The following is a 19665-nucleotide window of genomic DNA, read 5'->3' as shown; positions in this document are numbered from 1 at the left end:
AAAGGGCGTAAGATTCTTCTTTTCCCACAAGCTCCCAGAGATGCAGCAGCAGCAGGCTGAGTTGCCAAGCTCTAGGGAAGTGGTTTTCAATCCTGGCTACGCATGTTAGAATGACCTGGGGATCTTTTAACATTTCCAGAGAAGCAAGATGTGGAGGCTCCCATGTCATTCCAGCACTTTGGGAGCTCAAGGTGGAAGTATTGCTTGAGGTCAGGAGTTCAAGACCAGCCTGGGCAACACAGTGAGATGCCATCTCTAAAAAAAAATTTGAAAATTATTTGGGTGTGGTGGCATGCACCTGTGGTCCCAGCTACTTGGGAGGTGACATGGGAGGATTTCCTGAGCTCAGCAGTTCAAGGCTGTGTGAGCTATGATCTATGATGTCACCACTGCACCCCACTCTGGGTGACAGAGCTCACCCCAGCCACAGTTCAGGCCAATTTAATCAGAATTTCTTGGGTGAGACCCAAGTATTTGCATTTTTAAATCCATGGGATTCCAATGCAGAGTGAAAGGGACTATTTTTATTGCCAGTTCTTCCTGGATGACACCCATACGTCCTATTCCCGTGAGTGGAATCATTGCTTCTTCAATCTGAAGCTACCAAAGTTGGTGGGTCAGAGCTCTGACTTCTGTAGTTCAAAATAGAAGATGTTGAGGTGTGTTCAAATGCTGCAGCATATCTGAAGAGGGGTGCCTGATGCAGGCTTTTCCTGTCTGTAAAATGGGGTAAATAATAGAGCTGCATCAGACTTACACAAAAAGATTATGCCAAAAATTCATGCTAAGTGTTCAGCACAGTGCCAGGCTCAGAAAATATTTGTAATAATATTGTCTATCATCATAATAATCCAACTACTTACCCAAAGCCTCACTCAGTTCTCAGTATTTCCGCCTGAGGACGCCCAAGCACGCTTGAACTGCTCCACTGGCTGACAACTTGTTTGTCATGGACAGCCTGGAGTACTAGAAATGCTCCTTTCTGTTGAGCTGCCATCTTATTTTTTGTAAGTTTCAATAACTAATCTAGTTAAACCCTTTCGATTGCTATAGGATAGTTCTCATGTCCCTCCCATGTAAGACTCATTTTGACACTGAAGACCAGTGTGCCCTGGTTCTGTGTGGGTTAACCATTTCCAGGTCATACGTTTTCCATATTCCTCTCAATTGCTCCCATTTTTGGGGCGCCCTGGCTGCTGCTTTTGCACATGCTCTGTTTCATGTACGTGCCAAGTCTCGAGCAATTTACCCAGGGTTAGTCTTGGTGTCAAGGGCACTGCAACTCACCTTCCTTGTTTTAGAAGCCATACATACATCAGGCCGGGCGCGGTGGCTCATGCCTGTAATCCCAGCACTTTGGGAGGCTGAGGCAGGCAGATCCTGAGGTCAGAAGATTGAGACCATCCTGGCTAACCCAGTGAAACCCCGTCTCTATTAAAAGTACGAAAAATTAGCTGGGCGTGGTGGTGGGCGCCTGCAGTCCCAGCTACCCAGGAGGCTGAGGCAGGAGAATGGCGTGAACCCAGGAGGTGGAGCTTGCAGTGAGCCGAAATCACGTCACTGCACCCCAGCCTGGGCGACAGAGTGAGACTCTGTCTCAAAAAAAAAAAAAAAAAAAAAAAGAAGCCATACATACATCAGTGTAACCCAAGACGGCACCAGTGTTTTTGGTGGTGCATCATCTGTTGACTGTCATCGACCTTGCTGTGGATTTCAGTTGGAGACTTTCTTTCCCACTTGCTTGCTATTCTGTGTGACACAATGTCCTATCCTCACCTTGTATAATTGTTTTTTTTGTAACTGAAGTGTAAGACATTACACCCTCTTGCATTCCGCATTAATTTGCCCCATTTCTCTGCCTGATAAGACTTTTTCTCGAATCCTCATTCTGTCATTTAGTGTAATCATTTTCTTCCAGCTTTATGACACACCCATTTTTCATAAACTTGCCTTCTGTAGCTTCCATCAAGTTATTAATTAAAATATTGAATGGATGTGGCCAAAAGGCAAGCTTTGCAGCGGGACAATAGAAATGCTCTTCCAAGTTCATACATATCCTTTAATTAGTGTCATTCAAGTGGTTTCACACCCACCAACTCTACTAATGTCCAGATAATATTTCTGCATTTTGCCCAGACATATTTCTTTAAAGACTTTGCCAAATCCCTTGTTATGGCCCAGATATTTTGTCTCCTGCATTTTTCTGATCTACAGCTTAGTCTTATAAAATAGGGAGTAAATGGAGTCTGAAAAAGTTTCTTTTTGGGAACCCACACTGGCTTCCAATAATTGCTGCTGCCCTTCCAATTTACTCTAAAAATATACCCAGAATTAACATCAAGCTCACTAGTCTACAGCATACAGAACTCACACTCTTCTCCACTAATATTAGAAAGATGTATGCCTGTCTTCAATATTTCCTATTGCTTATAATTTATCAATAAAAATGGACAGTCATTGAGCAGTCTCATTGATGAATCTCAGTTCTGTGGAATAGAATTGATCTAGAGATGAGACATTAAGAGTTGCTTGTTGTATCCTTATACTATTTATTCCTTATGCAAGTTAATTTGCTCTAGGTTTTAGTTTCCCCCTGAGTTATCAAGTATCTCTATAGTCCCACTGGTGCTAATGTTATTAACTGTGCAACACAAAGAATACAACAAGATACAAAACCCCCACCTCCAGAGAACAGGCAGCTGACAAGGAGGGATTCATATTTGAGTTTGTGATCTGAGAGACTGAAATAGACACTCTTTTTATCAACTAAGATGAACCCTGAGGTTGAGGGAACAAAAGTTATCTGCTGTGGAGGCTTCAGGGCTTGACTAGCACGGCCCCTAAATTCCTATGGCTACAAGAAAAACCACATTCTTGATAAACTCCCTAACAGTAAGAGCTACAGACAAACTGTCTGACCCTTTCTAACTCTGAATTATTAACACAACTACTACAGTGCTGATTGGAAAGAAGACCGGCCTTACGAACATTCATTCTTTCCTGGTAAGAAACTGCAGAGCTCAAACCAGTTTCAGCAGGTTCTAGAGACCGTGCACAAACTTAGTATCCTATAGTTCACCTTTTAACATAAAGAGCCAAATCACACCTCATTTTAATGCTAATACCTTGCCCTAAAATGAACGTGGGTGTATGCTATGCATATATTTACCTATTGCACATGCGCTTGGCTCCCCACATACTTATGGATAGCTTTTCCTCCAAATCCGCTGCTGAATACGTATGACTCTACTGTGTAATACAGACCCTGTGAGGCATAAAAACCAACCTTCCCTTCCCTCTTTGAAGAGAGAGGACCTTCCTTACATACCAGAGACCGTCTCTCCCAGTTTGCAAACTGACATGGCCAATAAAGCTCTCCTTTCTACTATTCAGTCATCCTGGTGGTCTTTAGACATGATTCACTTTCCAAACAGGGAACTGGAGTGAAAGCAAAGGGATGGTAACGGATATAGCTCTCCCAATCCCCAAAATGCTTTGATTTCTTTGAGATTTACACCTCACAGCAATTTTGATCTCTGCCAGGCATCATGTTCATTTGTGTTGAAGAGGCTGTAACCAGTGACCTTGTTTCAAGAAGTCCAAATCTCCCAACATAAGACATCCTTTCTAATATTTAGAAGTGAATAGGATGGCATTTTATTTTTGATTTTTCAAGTCAACAGATCTTACTTTTAACATTAGGTTTGATGAAAAGAGCACAAAGATACATACCAGGCAGAATAAAGCAGTGATTTGGAGATCAGCATTTGCATTTTAGGACAATAACTAGCTGCATGGTTTCTTTGCCTTGATGAGAAATAACTGGGAATGCAAATGGCTCTTGAAATTGCTTCAGAAAGTTTATTTTCTCCTCCCCTGCTCAAAGCCCCTTAATGAAGACAACAGATCTCTGAAATATTCAAACACAAATCTTCACAGAAATGCGCGGAGGTGAGTTCGTGTTAGTCTGATTTTCTCACCACTTTGTTCGACCACTCCGGTCACATCTTTCAACGTGGGGCTTGCAGTTGTCTTTTTATGGAGGCAGGCAGAGTGTTGTGTTACTTGATTTTTAAAGGTATTATTATAGTTGCTTAAAAAAGCAAACAAAAACATTCCCTCAAATGATTGAAATTTGTTGGATTTATTTCTTTCTAAAGTTTGTACATTTACATATATCATATACATATTTTAAATCCTTCACTATTTTGCATGATTTCTATTACATAAAAACCATTTAAATGCAATAAATTTTGTTGTTGTAAAACAACAAAATATCCCCAACTTATAAAAACACAGGAACAATTATATTCATAAACATTTACACAATAAATGTACTCTATATATCACAGCTTCTATACATATCAGGTGACTCACTTGTCTACAAGGTTTAGATTTACTTAAACAACAGTGAAATAGGGTAATATTTATATACAACTATTTTAATAAAAAATAAAGCAACTGTAAAATGTAAACTTAATTGTCAAAATATTCTTTAAACACTTTAACAATATCCACACAAATTACTGTTCCATTCAAAAGAAGACCACCCTAAATGCCATCGTTTTCTAGAAGATGGCATTTCCGGAATCTGGTAGGTGGTGATGAGGAACAGGTTTCCAGTACGTGTTATAGTACCGCTAGTTTACCCAAATCTGCTAATGCTGACAGTTTGGCCATTGAAAAGGAGCAGGTTGCTATTTTGTCACTAATTACTTTCACAATTTGCAGGGGACATATGGCACCAGGACTGCAATAGAACTGAAATGATTGGTGGAGAAAACTTTGAAGGTAAAGAAATGTTCCACAACGCCAATTAGAGCCACAGTGAATATGACCCAGTCATTATGATAGGCTGGAAAAGTTAAAAGCTTCTTTTATATTAAAAGATACAAATTACCGCCTTTCTGCCTGTCCTGTGGTAATCGAGGCTGACAATATAAATTCTCTGCTAGTGTACATTTCTGTTCTAAAAAAGGGTTCCTAAAATTTGAGATAGAAGAGACTGCAGGGAGGTGGTTAGGCCTTTACCTAACAGCTCTGATCTGGACTGAACAAAGCTGCTAAGCGAGCACTTGAGTGTTCCTCGACCCTTCCCCCAGAAAGGAAACGTTAGCCATTTCCAGGAATCTGGGTGTGGAGGCAAAGATATCGTCCACCCGTGGTTAGAACTCAGTGAGCCAGTTTGTTTTTTGCAAAGGTAAAATACGTGGTGTTAACTTCACTCAGAAAATCTTTGTCATGACGTTTGTTCATGTGCCATGCTCAGTGACTCCGTCACTTTCGGAGCTGATATCTTGCCTCAGCAGGGTCACGCTATCAGGACACCTGGATCCCTAAAGCAGGGGAAGTGGCATTTGAAACCCAGGCTGTCCTTGCTGCTCAGTAGAAGCCTGAGTGAGGTGGCGGCCAGGGGAGAGGCTACTCTTTGCAGAGATGACGTGTTATCACCACCCTCTGCAGGGCTCTGGTATTCAGGACTCAGAGCAGTGAGCCTCAGACCTGCAGTGTGGTCCTTTATCGAGCCTTGGGCTGGGACTCTTCTCGGAGTGTCTGAAGACTTATTTATGTCGACTGATGGGAAAATATTAAGTGAAACTCCAAAATTCTCTCCATTAACCAACATTTTCAGGAATTGAAGTTAGGGTGCTTATTTCTATAACACTATTCCTAAGAGCTTAGCTCTCTGCCCTGCAAAGGGAAATGCATTTTAGTTCGGTTCCTTTCCATTTCCATCCTCGCTGTTGTTGCTGATGGAAAAGTGCTCAACTGCTCAGCATGTTCGGTTGGAGCTCTCTCACCAGTAAAGCTCAGAGGGGAGTGTGGACAAGGCGCATCAGTGCTCCTACAGGAAGTACCTCCTTGCTTCTTCACTTGGACTCCTCTCTCAAAGGAATGGTCTGCAGAGCAAGCAGCTCTGCCACCTTGGAAAATGATGCACACCAGCTTCTGGGACTTCACCCAGGCTACGGAGAGATGCTGGAGAGCTGCTGCTTGTGAATTACAAGAAAGCCTTCAATTTGGTGGTCCACAAGAAAGAATTTGATATGGATCCCCTCATTTATGTGTTAAAAATATAATGCATCTCAAAGTCAGACACTAGAGCTCAAATTCCACCCTGGCTCTTGGAAAACATCTGTGATGCAGTTTCCACCCCCTCTGTTCATCACCTCTTTAGAATATTCTGGCTCTTTGCATCTTAAGGTCTTATGTTTGTATAACTTAAAACATTCACTATGTGTGCATGTGTGCAAACATGTGTACACATGTCAGAGGTCCCAGACATGCCAACTTTTCTCCTTATACACCTAAGGGGACAGTCAACTGGTTCTGAATCTCAGGAGTAGAGGACTCACCACATGCATGGTTACCCTAAATGGAAAGCAACCAGTTTACTGTCCCCTAAGCTTCATTTTGGTCTAATTACTCTTGTTCCTACAGTTTTACAAAAGTATCTTAACAGCATTAAAAATCAATGTGCATATATACTCTCTCTAGAGTGGATATTATTATCCATGTCAAATGGTTACTTAGCTTTATAAACTCCATGGCTTTACGTTAAAGTCCAAACATTTCAAATGGTTAAGGCCCAAAAATGAAACGTTTTGTTTCTCCTACTCCTTTTCTACATGACTTTTGAATCAAATGACTGTTTCTGCAGATCACAATAATTCTTAGAAGGAAATACTCTCGCAAAACTAAGACCCTGCCAATCATTCACAGAGCCAGTCCACTGCACGTCAAGAACCAATTAGGAAAAATGATATATTTGCAAAAATAGTTTGAGACTATAGAGTTAATTAAAAAAAAAAATGCCTCACGTGTAACTACCAACACATTACTGCAGCCTGGAGCCGAAGTTAGTCTCCCACCCCACAATTCAAACTCTCTGAATCAGCTACAAAGACACGAGGCAGTGTGTTTAAACAAAAGACACTGCACTCAGCCACTCACTCAAACACACTCAGTCACTGCTTTAAATATACCAAACATGCTGGTTAATAAAATTTTAGTCTCTAGTTATCTATTTACACTCTATAATATAAGCAGTAAGCTCAAACAACTAAGGCCAGTGGCTCTTCTTTGGGGAGAGGCAGGAAAAAGAGACCTAAGTATAAAAATATTTAAAATAAAGTTTAAACCTGGTCCTGAAATTCTTTTACCTGTGACACTGATGCTAATTTGTGCAACTGCAAACCTAGGATACAGTACCCAATCCTGGGATGCCCTGATATACTTTAGTGCTTGTGGTATTTCTTCCAAGTCAAGCGAGTATGGATGCGGCACCACGAGAGTGGTTTGATCTCCCATAAAACATACACAAATACATAAATGATATGGTGGGTACTTAATTCTTCCGAAAGCTATATTTTTTGTGGACTAATTACAACAACAATAAAGAACGTGTGCTTCAAAGCATCACATTTTGTAATAAGCCCAAAATTGTCAGTTTGACTTTAAGTGCTCTTAATACTAAAGTTACTAAGACTGCACAGGCTGCCTTTTTTTTTTTTTTTTTCTTTTCTTTCTGTATTTCCCAAATTACAGGGAGCTATGCCCTTGGTATTGCACACAGTACACTGCAAAAGATTCACAAGGTTAGTTCAAAGTCATTTTTGCCCTGGTGATTCAAAGCTCAAAGACAGAATTTTCTAGCATAAAGTCTTATTAAAAATTTTAATCAAAATATTATTTGAATTTAAGTTTAATAAAACAATACCACTATATATACTCTCAACAACTTCATTATATAATCAGTCCTATGAGGTTGTACTTGCTTTTCATATCACACTGATTAAGGACAAAAATAATTTTGATGTACATGTACCATACACTGATAAGCAGTCTACACACTGATGCATTTACATACATACAACTATAAATACCCACAAATACAACAACGGCAGATGACAGCATTTTCTTTGACAACTGACATACTACCTGTAAGAATATTCTCCAAAAGCCTGCAATACTACAGATACACACATAAATTACAAAGGATGAACCGAAGAGGACTTAAGAAAACCTACTGTATATACAATTATGTAACTTGCAAAATTTTCCTGCTGTTGCATTCAAGTCAAACTGTCATGCAGATTCAAGTATTTAATGACATTCTCTCTATGAAAACATTCTGTCTGCATGCAATGGGCCAATTATTGTCATAAGCAGAAGGCTGCCCACATGGGTTCTGGATACTGTAGGTACAAAAGGAGAATGCCTTTGGATTTCAGTCCTTCCTTTATGGATGAGAGATGGAAAAGGAATCTGAGAGAAAAATCAGTGACAAAGCACCTCTCTATTGCTATCAATAATCTATCACGGGGTTATTCTGTGATGATTTGATCACGTAAGATGCTGTAAGACTGGTGGAAAGAAATGTGCTGACCTGTGGCACAGCAGTGGCATGGCCTGGGAGAAAAGATGGCCAGAAAGCTGTGGAGCAAGCTAGCAGGCCCAGAGGCGCATCTGCCTGCAAAGCTGACTTACCATTTTCTGTCAGAGTAACTTAGATGCTTTGAAACTTAAGCAGATACTATTCAAACTCCAACTTGGACAGTTCCTCATAAACTAGACTTTAGGTTTCACAACTCTTAGGTTGCCACTTTGGTTCTTTGTTTTACAGTGCTAATTGTACAACTGGAAAAAATTCTGTCATTTGAAAAGTCAAGGGATGACTCGCTGCTGAAATGAAGAGAGGTGGCTCCCAACCTGCTGAAAACTCGACCAAGTCCACGGGAGTTAAATTACAGAGATTCAAACGTGCAAAGCTAAACTTCCCGTGAATTCAGGATGCAACAAGCTTAACTGATGACTACAAGGAAAAATGCCAAAGGAACTCAAATTCAAGACAGTTAATGAAACCCAAGAAGGTTTTGATAGTAAGACAATGGAGAAACTTCTTTAATGTCAATTTTCTTCCAATTGTCAACGATTAGTTAAAAAGAGAAGAGTGCAGCTCATGACAAGCAGGCCCTGCCTCTCATCCTTCCCACATCTTTACATGATAAGGGAGCAACAGGCAAAGGACAGTAGGAAAGCTCAGTGTAAGTTTGTGTTTAGGCAGTAAGAGGCCTCTTTCCCTGCTGGTTGCATAAATTCTTCCACAATCTCAGAAGTTCTGTATCTTGGCCACGGGGTGAAATACAAACCTATCTTAGCCTTGGAAAGCCAGCCAGATTTTCCTCTTCCAGAGTTAATTCCTCATGTCACTTCTGCCTAGGGACCAGTCCTCATTTTCTAGATTAGGGTAACAGTTGGAGATGCATAGAGGGTCTTGTGTTTGGCACAAGACCACTGCACCAAAAAATGCTTTCTATCCTCTGCATCTAAGACCAATAAAAAGGTTACACATAATCCAGGGATTACATTTCCATCAGAGGACTCTCTCCCATCATGGTTTTACTGAGATTAATTAAAATTCACAAAAGTATTGCTCAGTTTAATGAGACACTGCTGAGAGTTAGCAAAATGATGTTTCAAAAAAGTGCACTTCAGAAATGCCTATGGGATGGCGATAAAGTAAGGACTCTGCATCCTAGTAATTAAGTTTTGATTGCTAATGAGGAATCCCAGACACCTCCCTGTAAAAGCCAGCATGCGAGGTGGGAACAAACCCCTAAAATTCAGATTTTATACATGGGCCACCTGTATGGTCAATTTTGCAACAAGACTATGACCAAGGTATTCTGATGGCTGTCAAGATTTTCTACACTAGAAATTAATATGAAGTGTATTGACGTGAAGAAGAATGATTTATCATATGGAAGGAAGTCCCAAGGCTCCTGGGCGCTGAGATGGGGGACGGAGGTGGGTGGCGTACCTTCAGAGGAAAGGGAAGGGGTGCTCCCTTGTACCGTGAATTGCACAACAGGCTTGGAGCAGCTGTGAAAGGAAACATCCTCAATTTCTTCTGGCTAGATACCACAGGAAAGAAATTAACCCAAAAGAAAATGTGGTTGGCTATGGGCCAGACTCTCAGAATCCAGGCAAATCAGTGACTGTTTCCTCCCATAGCATAAACTCTTGGCCTCTTTCATGCACTCATGACAGACAGCAACCTTCAGAAGCCTCAGGGAAGAGGTGTTCTCAGCCCATGCGCTAAAGATGGACAGCATCATGCTATGGCAGTCTGAGATCCTGGCTCACAAAAGGACCTTTAAAGTTGTTTTTAAAGATAAACTATGCAAACGTGGTATACTGAAGCTTCAAAAGAGCCCTTTGTATCCAATGATCTATTAGCCTATCCAGAAGTCCCTGGAGTTAATATTAGTGAGTCATATGACACGGACAGTGCTATAGTGGTGCTGATGCTAGCCGAGTATTTCAAGACTACTCTAAATGTCAGAAATACTGTAGCAAGGTACCATTCAATGTATATTAAATAAGTAAAATACATACAGACATTCTATATACATAGACATAGACTGTGGGCAAACACATGCAAGCCACTCACGGAAGTTCCTTTTTCTTTAGTTACTGAAGCTCATAGATGACATGGTCTGGGTACCTCTCTCCCCTCTGCTTAGTATAAACATTTAGGCAGAAAACAAATATCCTCATAATTTAGATTATCAGGTAGAAAGACAGATAACTTGATTGTGGATATGTTGGATTCAGTGAGAGGCTACAAAAATCAATCTGATACATGGGCCATATTGGTAACTATCCTGTTTGTTTTGCAGTTCTGAAACATAAACTTAGTTACTGCCTTTACTCAAACAAGGCAGAGAGTTAAAAGTGAGTTTTTTTTTAAAGGTGTGGCAAAATACTTATTACAAAGAAAGCAACTGCAACCCTAGAGAGGGGTAAGCCTTCTGTGGGCAACAGCAAATATGGACATTCACAGAAGGGAAGGAAGTAAACGTTAATAAATAATTCTGTAAATAAATGCTAGTACATCATAACAATATACCACTTAGATACTACCATGGTTTTACAGTAGGTTTTCTCTAATTCACTGGAACCATGCTATTCACGTAGAGCAGCTGATTCTTTGGTCATAGTACCTTCAACAAATAAACTGTAGAACTAGAGAAAATTTCTAAGGGAGGAAAAAGAATAATCAAAGTGATTCTATTAGTTCTGAAGTTGTGCCACTAGTGGAGATTGTAACTTTAGGGATTACAGAGTTTCAAGGTTAGGAAATCACAAAGTTCTAGGTCTCAGTGTGCTAAACTTCCACTCCTTTCTCTTCCTCTGCAGGAGAATATTCTGTTTATCACCCTGAATTTCAAAGGGACTGTAACTGGAACAAGCTCATGGCCGCAAAGTTAATAGAACCATTTTGAGTAGACAGAAAGAAAGGACTGAAAATAGATAAAGTATTTTTAGGAGAAAGTTGAGCAGTAGCAGAGTGAAGTGGCTATCAAGGAGACTGAGACAAGAATAAACAAAGTCACTTTGCACCTGCAACCAGCAGATTCCTCAGTTTTCCAACCATAATTCATTCTGACTATTATTTTCAGATATATTTTAAAGAACCAATATCCATTGTGGACAACTGCAGCTACATTTTCCTCCCTTATTTTGTCTTAAGGACACAAGAAAAGCTGTTTCACGTTAGTATTATTTTGTTAGGAAGGAAGACCTCAATATCACAACCAGGACACAACCCCATGCCCACACACGCACACACACATATGTAGAGTAAGAAAAATCTATTCCTGGATGGAAGGATATCGACGATAGAGATGATGGATTTCTAGTCTAGACCCTGTGGGAGTGAGGTAACAATTCCCTGCAGACTGAGCACATGCCTACTGCTGCAGCTCCTCAAGGGCCGATTATTGACCCCATCCTTTAGCAAACAAAATTAACTGGGTATCAATCTTTCCTCAATCTTCAAAGGCAAAATGACTCCACTTCCTCTTTCCCTTGCTTGGCTGAAATGGAATCAGCACTTCAAGCAAGCTAATGTGCTTCCCTAAGTTCTCAATCCTATGATCTTCACGCTCCTTTTCCCTGCTTCCAGCAGGGTCCGATCTCAACGACAAGTGCTAAACTGCACATGAAGCTGCCTCATATTGGAGCAACTAGATTCCCAGCACTGTGATTCTTGCTGGAGCATCTGTGAGTGCTCAATTCTACCTCTGTGACTGGGCAAGATTTCACATATAAAGGCGTATATTAACTCCAGCTAGAATTTACTAAAACTACAGTTTGTCCAGTTAAGTGTTTCACAACGGATTAAATTCTTTAACCTTAAAAAAAAGTTTAACAGTTGATTTGAGATTACATAAAACAACTGAGCAGACTGCAAACAAGAGAAAACCAAAAGAGAAGGGATACATAATTCATTCTGAAATCACGATCCCCTCCTCCTCACAGAAAAGGTGCATTAGCTATCAAGTTGCAAAAATCATCAAAGCAAAAGAAATCAAGAGCAAAGACAATCTGTACAGAAACTAACAAAAATGTACAATAGAAAAAATTACTAATGCACCATTTTGTCACAGACTTTTTTTTTTTAAATATATTCACGGATTACCAGAAAGATCTTGAAAAACCCTATTTTGCTCCATGACCAGCACTTCCTGGCCGCAGATGGACTCTAAGTAACTTTTTGCTTAATGCTTGGTGTTTCAGGTCGGTGATCCTTCCTCTCTGACACGTTACGCTTGACTTTGGCAGTGATTGGAGAAGTATCCGGGTTCAGCGAAGGACTTGAGTGTGACTTCTTCAGTCCTGCAGCCTCACTTTCATCGTTACTCAGGAGCTCTTTGCCTCCATCCTTGAGAATGCTGACATACATTTCATAGCGGGTTTTCTGAAGGCAAAGCCAGAGAACAACGGCAGTCAGAAAACTGTTCAAAATGCACGTGTGGAGCACACTTGTGTACTACCCACCTGGACAGTGTGAATGGCTGTTGAAGACTTCGCTTCATTTCCCAAACTGACAAATTACTTAGGCACTTACTGGGCACATGAGAGGCAAGTACAGAGACTGTCTTACGTAGATAAGAAATTAAGTTAGAATTTCAGTTCTCATTTGTTCTAGATTCTGACGGAATGTCAACTTGGAGTTGCTGGCTACCAGATAGAACACCATGAATCTAGAACACTCAGGCATGAGAAGGGTCTAAGTTGGAGGAGCTGTCACCTCTGGTTTTCGGCGGCTGCATGGCTCTTGTGGCTCTGTACTAAAGTCACCTGAGCCTCCCCAGGTAATCCAGGCCTCACATGAAACTGGCTTGGATATGGTTGTTTACTTTCTCCGACTCCCTGTAACCCTACAAAGGCTCGCCTTGAGGGACCATTCCATGGCGAATCTCCTGGACAGTCAGTCCCCTATAAGACCATACCACTTTCTAAAGCTGCTCTTGGTTTCCCTCCATTGCTTTTCTGCAAGGATTACTCACTTCTCCAGCTATTATGAACAGGTGCTGCTATGAACAGTACGAAGTTGGCAGAATTTCGAGTTATTTTCTGATGCTTTTCTCACTCAACGATATTCATTACCAGCTATGTACTGAGTGCCTACTACGTTTCAAACAGTTCCTTGATTCCTCCGTCTCTTGGATAACTAAGATTTTTTTTTTTCTTTTTCCACGGCTCTGGCACTTTTTTTTTTTTTTTCCAGTTTCTATCCCAATCAATATATAGAACTATCATATATGTTGCAAATTAGAGAAGGGTCTCAGATTCTTAATTTGATACATTCTGGTAAAATAAGTATTCCACCATCCTGCCTCAACACATGAAGAATTTATAGAAAGCTTAAAGTGTTTTATTTCTAAACCAAAGAACATGTCAGTTATAAATTGTCCCAACAAAGGCAGGCAAATTCTGTTTTGACTATACATCCATCTTAGGGATTTTTCTAGTCAGATTGGGGTTTTGTATGTGTCAGTTTTAAGTTAGTAATTTAGAAGTGCTACCTTTACAAGCTGTTTGGTTTAACAACGGGAAAAAGCTGCTAGACATTCGGTATGTTCTGGGGTTGGCCAGTATTCAAGTGGGGTGTGAGCGTTGGTTGCTGATGATGACATTTATTGAGTGCCAACAGCTTAACACAGGTCATTCACACAATATTCATACACAACTGATAACTTATTATCCCTGCTTTACAGTTAAGGCAACAAAGTCAAAGAGAAGTTCAAAGTCAAAGTAAGGAAGAAATGAAACTGGGATTTGAACCAAGGCAATCTAGTTCAAAACCCATGGCTCTTAAGCTACATTACCTCCATTGATACGAAAATACAGATTATATGTATATAGATTTTAGGATGACTACTCTGACAGACACTGTTGGTTGACCAGTCAAAGGCCATTCTCAACTCCCTCTACTCTTAATGTGCCTTTCACTACAAAGACTGATAAAACCAGAGACACTTACTTTCCCAGTCCCTCTTGTAGCTAAGTTGGGCCATGTGATATTGTGGCCAGTAAGAGATAAGGAAGAGTCTTTTGGGGGGCTTCTGGGAAAGTGATTTTGCTTTCTGATAAAAGGGACAGAATTTAAGGAGAAGTCACTGGTGTTAACCTCTCATTCTTTTTTTTTTTTTCTGAGACGGAGCCTCATTCTGTCGTCCAGGCTGTAACGCAGCGGCATGATCTCAGGTCACTGCAACCTCTGGCTCCTGGGTTCTAGCAATTCTTCTGCCTCAGCCTCCCAAGTAGCTGGGATTACAGGTGCACACCATCACGCCCAGCTAATTTTTGTATTTTTAGTAGAGATGGGGTTTCCCCACGTTGGCCAGGCTGGCCTTGAACTCCTGACCTCAGGTGATGCACCTGCCTCGGCCTCCCAAAGTGCTGGGATTACAGGCATGAGCCACCGCACGTGGCCTAGCCTCTTATTCTTATTCCCTCCTTAACATGGATATGACTCCTAAAGCTGCTGCCCTGTGACATGGGCAGTAGGTATGAGGAAATAGGACAACATGCTGCACCTGAGGAAAAATGGAAAGACGGAGGGAGCCATGTTGACATGATGAGCTGGATGCAACCCTAAGGCTATGACCTCTGGAATCATGTTAAGTATGAATAATAAATATCCTACGGGTTAAACCACTGTTTATCAAGTATTGTTATTCGCAGTTGAAAGCATTACTAAATACACATTCCAATTTCAATAAAGAAGTAACAAAATAAAGAATAGCATGCTAAGCATTATCTCAGAAGGCCACATGATGGTTTCATAAGGGCATTTGCTAGTCATCAGTATCACACATCAGTAGATGCACTGTGAAATCAGAGGACTGAACAAGATAATATCCACAGGACATAAAGATTCTAAACTCCTTTTCATTTTATGAATTTATTAATTAATCTACTCCTAAACTGCCTTGGTGGCAAGATTAAAAAAGAGAAAAGAACTACACCCAACAGAAACAAAGTTTAGTAAAATATTCTAAAGGTAGTTTAAAAATAGATTCAGGAAACCAGCGTAAGGCATACGATTTCATGAAGCTGGAGCGTTTACACAATGTAAAGAGAATGAAGAAAAATTGTTTAGATCACTTGAAAGGGGACAAAAGGAGATAAGGTGGCAGGGACAGTTTTCCACTAGTCTTTGAATAAAGTGATACTACTGGGAAAATCCACCTGAAAAATACATGAAGGAAAGCCATCTCATCCACTCATTTTACAGCTCCAGCTGCAAAGCTATTGTCTTATATAAATTACACCGGTGTGTCAATCAACAAACAAAAGGCAACAGAGGTGTGGTAGTGCATGAATCATGAGACCAGAAGAAAAGACAAAGCAGAGAAAAGGGGGTAAGGGGGGCGGGAAAACAAAGCCTGCCCTGCTGTTAAGGAAGCCTTTGAGGGTTGATGAGTTTGCAAACGCTGTGCTCCATTTCTGACTTAAAAAAGGCTTATGGGGACAGAGGTTACAAAGCCCAGAAATGTAGCTTTGCATTTTACCAGTCTCTGAGTCTAGATTTTACTGAATCAAACCAAATATGCCTCTTCAAAACATTTTAGGAAAACATAACTTTAATCTCAGGACTAACCAGCAGGTATTAGTTTTAGCCAAGTGTCTCTAGGATTACAGACTCAACCACATATGTAAATGCTATCCAGAGGATTTGAGGACAAAATAAAATAGTCTCAGAATAAAGAAAAATAACTCTGAATGATGCTCTGGAGAGCAATAGCAAGAAATATAACTGGAATTTCTCTCTTCATTGATTCCTCCTCATATTACCTTTCTGGGCAGTAGGAAGGCCATATTTCTTAACTATGCAACAGCATCATTGGGAGAGTTTATTTCCTTCCTTCCTTCCAGAGAAGATGTGATTTGTATCTTTTTTCCTAAGACCGATTGTGAAATTTAAGTTTTAAATGAAAGCTGGTGTGTAAGAAAAAGTAAAGGAGCAGCAAGAGGTATACTAGTAAATTACTTTTTTTTTTTTTTTTTTTTTTAGACGGAGTCTTGCTCTTTCTCCAGGCTGGAGTGCAGTGGCATGATCTCGGCTCACTGCAACCTCTACCTCCCGGGTTCAAGCCATTCTCCTGCCTCAGCCTCCGAAGTAGCTGGGATTACAGGCATGCGCCACCACGCCTAGCTAATTTTGTATTTTTATTGGAGACGGGGTTTCTCCATGTTGGTCAGGCTGGTCTCAAACTCCTGACCTCAGGTGATCCGCCTGCCTTGGCCTCTCAAAGTGCTGGGATTACAGGGGCGAGCCACCTCATTCGGCCCTGAGAATCTCTTACATAGTAGTACATGAAAAATAGATTTTATTGCCCACTTCGAGCTTCAAAATAAAGTGAGAAACTGGACCACTGTAGGTGGACTCCACTGATTCCTCATTTGGATAATTACTAGGTCTCATTACAATTCATTACAACATGAAGAGAAGGCTCTACATTTGTCTTCTAAAAGCATACATTAAAAAGATAAGGATTTGTCAAGGATTATTTATATCTGGAATGTACTTGCCTGATCATTCTCACATGAAATTGACATGTAATGTATCAGGAGCTCATTTACCTTTGGATACTTAATTCCATACTAACCTACGATTCTAAGTTCTCTGGGTCAGAGGATATTAGCCTCATCAATATGAATTCAGGAGGAAATCTGCTGTTGGTACTAAACAAATAATAATCATATTCAAGTATTATATCTTCGCTTTGATAATTTTTCATTGCCAGATGGTAGAAAAGGGAATCTGAAACAACAACAAAATGTTTTAACTAATATAATTTCAGGCCACAAAGTAGTCACTACATAAAAATTAACATAGTTCCAGATAGGGCACATTAAAAATGAGACGGGATGTTTAACAGTGAGTCCGTGGAAAGCATGGTGGCAGTAAAAAGAAGACTCTTGCAGTCAAGTAGCCTGTTGTTGACAATGCCTCTAACTAGTAAGAGTGGCCTTAATTCATTCTCCGAAATTGTTGTTCAGTCTTCATAATGTAGCCCTTTCAGGTATGTGTCTTTCATTTACAAGGGCAAAGACAGTTCCAGAAAAATGTGTGCCTCAGGGGCAGTTTTGCTACCTTTGGTTATGTTATTAAAGATTTTATCTTTGTCTCTGCAGATTCATTCTCAGGTCAATTCTAAATAATTTCAAAGCCGCACACTCAGCTTCCTTCCTTAGGAATGCTCCAACAGGGTAAAAAGAGTTCCAGCAGTATAAGCATAATATAATTCCACTATCAGAAAAACAACTTGGGATGGAATTTTACCAAATACAACTGCAATGGCAGATCTCTGCTGACAAGAATCTACATACTGTTTTCTTGGACCTGGCCCATTCAGTGAGCTCTCTCTTAATTAATTAAAATCTGCTGTTTTGATAAAGCCTTTTGTGACCACCAAGAGCCAAAGGCAACTCAAGTGTTTAATGGCGTCTTTGTCTACTCAAGTAAAATTCTTTCTTCGGTGTGTAACCCCTCCTTATTACATTTTTTTGCTGTATTTCTTTATTAAGCTGATCTTCAATTATCTGTAAAAATACTTCCCAAATATGGCCAGGCGCAGTGGCTCACACCTGTAATCCCAGCACTTTCGGAGGCCAAGGCGGGTGGATCACGAGGTCAGGAGATCAAGACCATCCTGGCTAACACGGTGAAACCCCATCTCTACTAACAAAAATACAAAAAAATTAGCCGGGCATGGTGGCAGGCGCCTGCAGTCTCAGCTACTTGGGAGGCTGAGGCAGGAGAATGGCATGAACCCAGGAGGAGGAGCTTGTAGTAAGCCTAGATCATGCCACTGCACTCCAGCCTGGGCAACAGAGCGAGACTCCGTCTCAAAAAACAAAAACAAAACTTCCCAAATATGTAGGGAAAAAATCCCTTTTCACTAGCATCAATGTCTATGAGGGATAAATAAAAATTATCGTGTCTACGACCATGTAAACTGCTACTTGGGTTGAACGTTAATTGCGTTTTGAAAAAAATTACAACTATTGATATTCTTTGAAAAGTAGTTTAATCATATCCACACACATATTTACATGGATCTCACTAAACAGTTTCTCTCCAGAGCCCTGCATACCATTTTATATCCCATTTAATAGAATAATATCTCCTTTTGACCTCTGGTACATGAATACGATAGTAACAACCTGAATGAAAATACAACTGGGCTGCAATTTTAACTGACTGTTCCTATTTGCATTTAGACCTCATTGCTCTAGCAATCAAACCTGAATACATTTCCTCCTGACATTGCATTTTCTCACGCAGACAGGGCAAAAGGCCATCTTAAGACAAACCGAGCAGAAAAGCAATAATGCCATATACACAGCAATATACTTTGCTCCTAGAGCTCTACAATGGAAAACAAAGAAACAAACCAAAAAAAAAAAAAAAAAAAAAAAAAAAAACCAAACAAAACAAGGAGCTTCTGAAGGAACTGCTTATTCAAGTAAGGACTGCTCATCTCCCTTCTGCGTACTACAGAATGATGGCAGAATCGAGTTGCAGAGACTTTCTCCTTGACCAGGTGGCCCACCCACCACTACCTACTGACTTAAGAAAGCAACTGCATTCAAAACAGCGTTCCTGTATGAAAGCTATGCTGGAAATTACATTTTTAAAAAGAAAATGTTCAGGTTTTTTTTTTTTTTTTCCCTATGCTACTCCCATATCAGGCTTCAGAACACAGTAGTAACCTACTGCCTAAATATACCAAATAACCACACATTTTTATTTATATAGTTCGTGTTCGTGGCTTTCTGGGGAATCCAAAGAAAGTGTGAATTCCGTTCTTTCTCCCTTTCTGCCCTATTGCTCTATAAATGAACTCTTGACTTTCATTTGTTTAAAAATTAAACATTAAAAAGTTTACTTTTTAATATAATGGTACAATCAGAGCTCAACACTAGCAGAGTCCAGGAGGCCTGGGTCTGCAGGAAGTGTTCTGAGAGCTTCATTTGTCTGCGTTCTGTTCCCATACCCCGCCACACGAAGCTCTCATAGGAATCTGCTCTTGACTGTGGACTCAGCTCTACCTTACTCTTCACTGTCCCTATGGAGTTTCCCGGACACACCCTTCAGAGAGGACGGAGAACTGAGTGACCATCAGCAGACGCTCCCCACCTCCAGGCCCTGCTATTCCTTTCCTCAGGGCCCAACCAGTTGCCAAGACTAGGAGTAGAAAGCAGGTGCTTTTACCTTTGAATAACAACACTGTCCTCTTTGTGGAGAAGAAGAAGGAGATGTGAGTTGTTAAGAAGAGTATGCAATTCCTGCTGAAA

The 19665-nt window shown here is 40.5% G+C and overlaps 1 protein-coding gene across 13 annotated transcripts in view; it reads right to left on the bottom strand.

Annotated features, from left to right (window-relative positions):
- Positions 1–3633: 3633 nt before the first annotated feature.
- PSD3 (pleckstrin and Sec7 domain containing 3) overlaps positions 3634–19665 on the bottom strand; it is a 555378-nt gene continuing 539346 nt past the window's right edge. For all 13 annotated transcript variants that reach the window (XM_055286530.2, XM_055286538.2, XM_055286564.2 and 10 more), the window contains one exon: positions 3634–12769. In XM_055286530.2, the coding sequence (XP_055142505.2) occupies positions 12554–12769 (216 nt within the window). In that variant the 3' untranslated portion in view covers positions 3634–12553. The remainder of the gene's footprint in view (positions 12770–19665) is intronic.

This window comes from Symphalangus syndactylus, chromosome 1 (genome assembly GCF_028878055.3).
Source record: "Symphalangus syndactylus isolate Jambi chromosome 1, NHGRI_mSymSyn1-v2.1_pri, whole genome shotgun sequence".
Taxonomy (NCBI): domain Eukaryota; kingdom Metazoa; phylum Chordata; class Mammalia; order Primates; family Hylobatidae; genus Symphalangus; species Symphalangus syndactylus.
The sequence above is the reverse complement of the archived record's forward strand: the minus strand, read 5'-3'. Positions and strand labels throughout refer to the sequence as shown.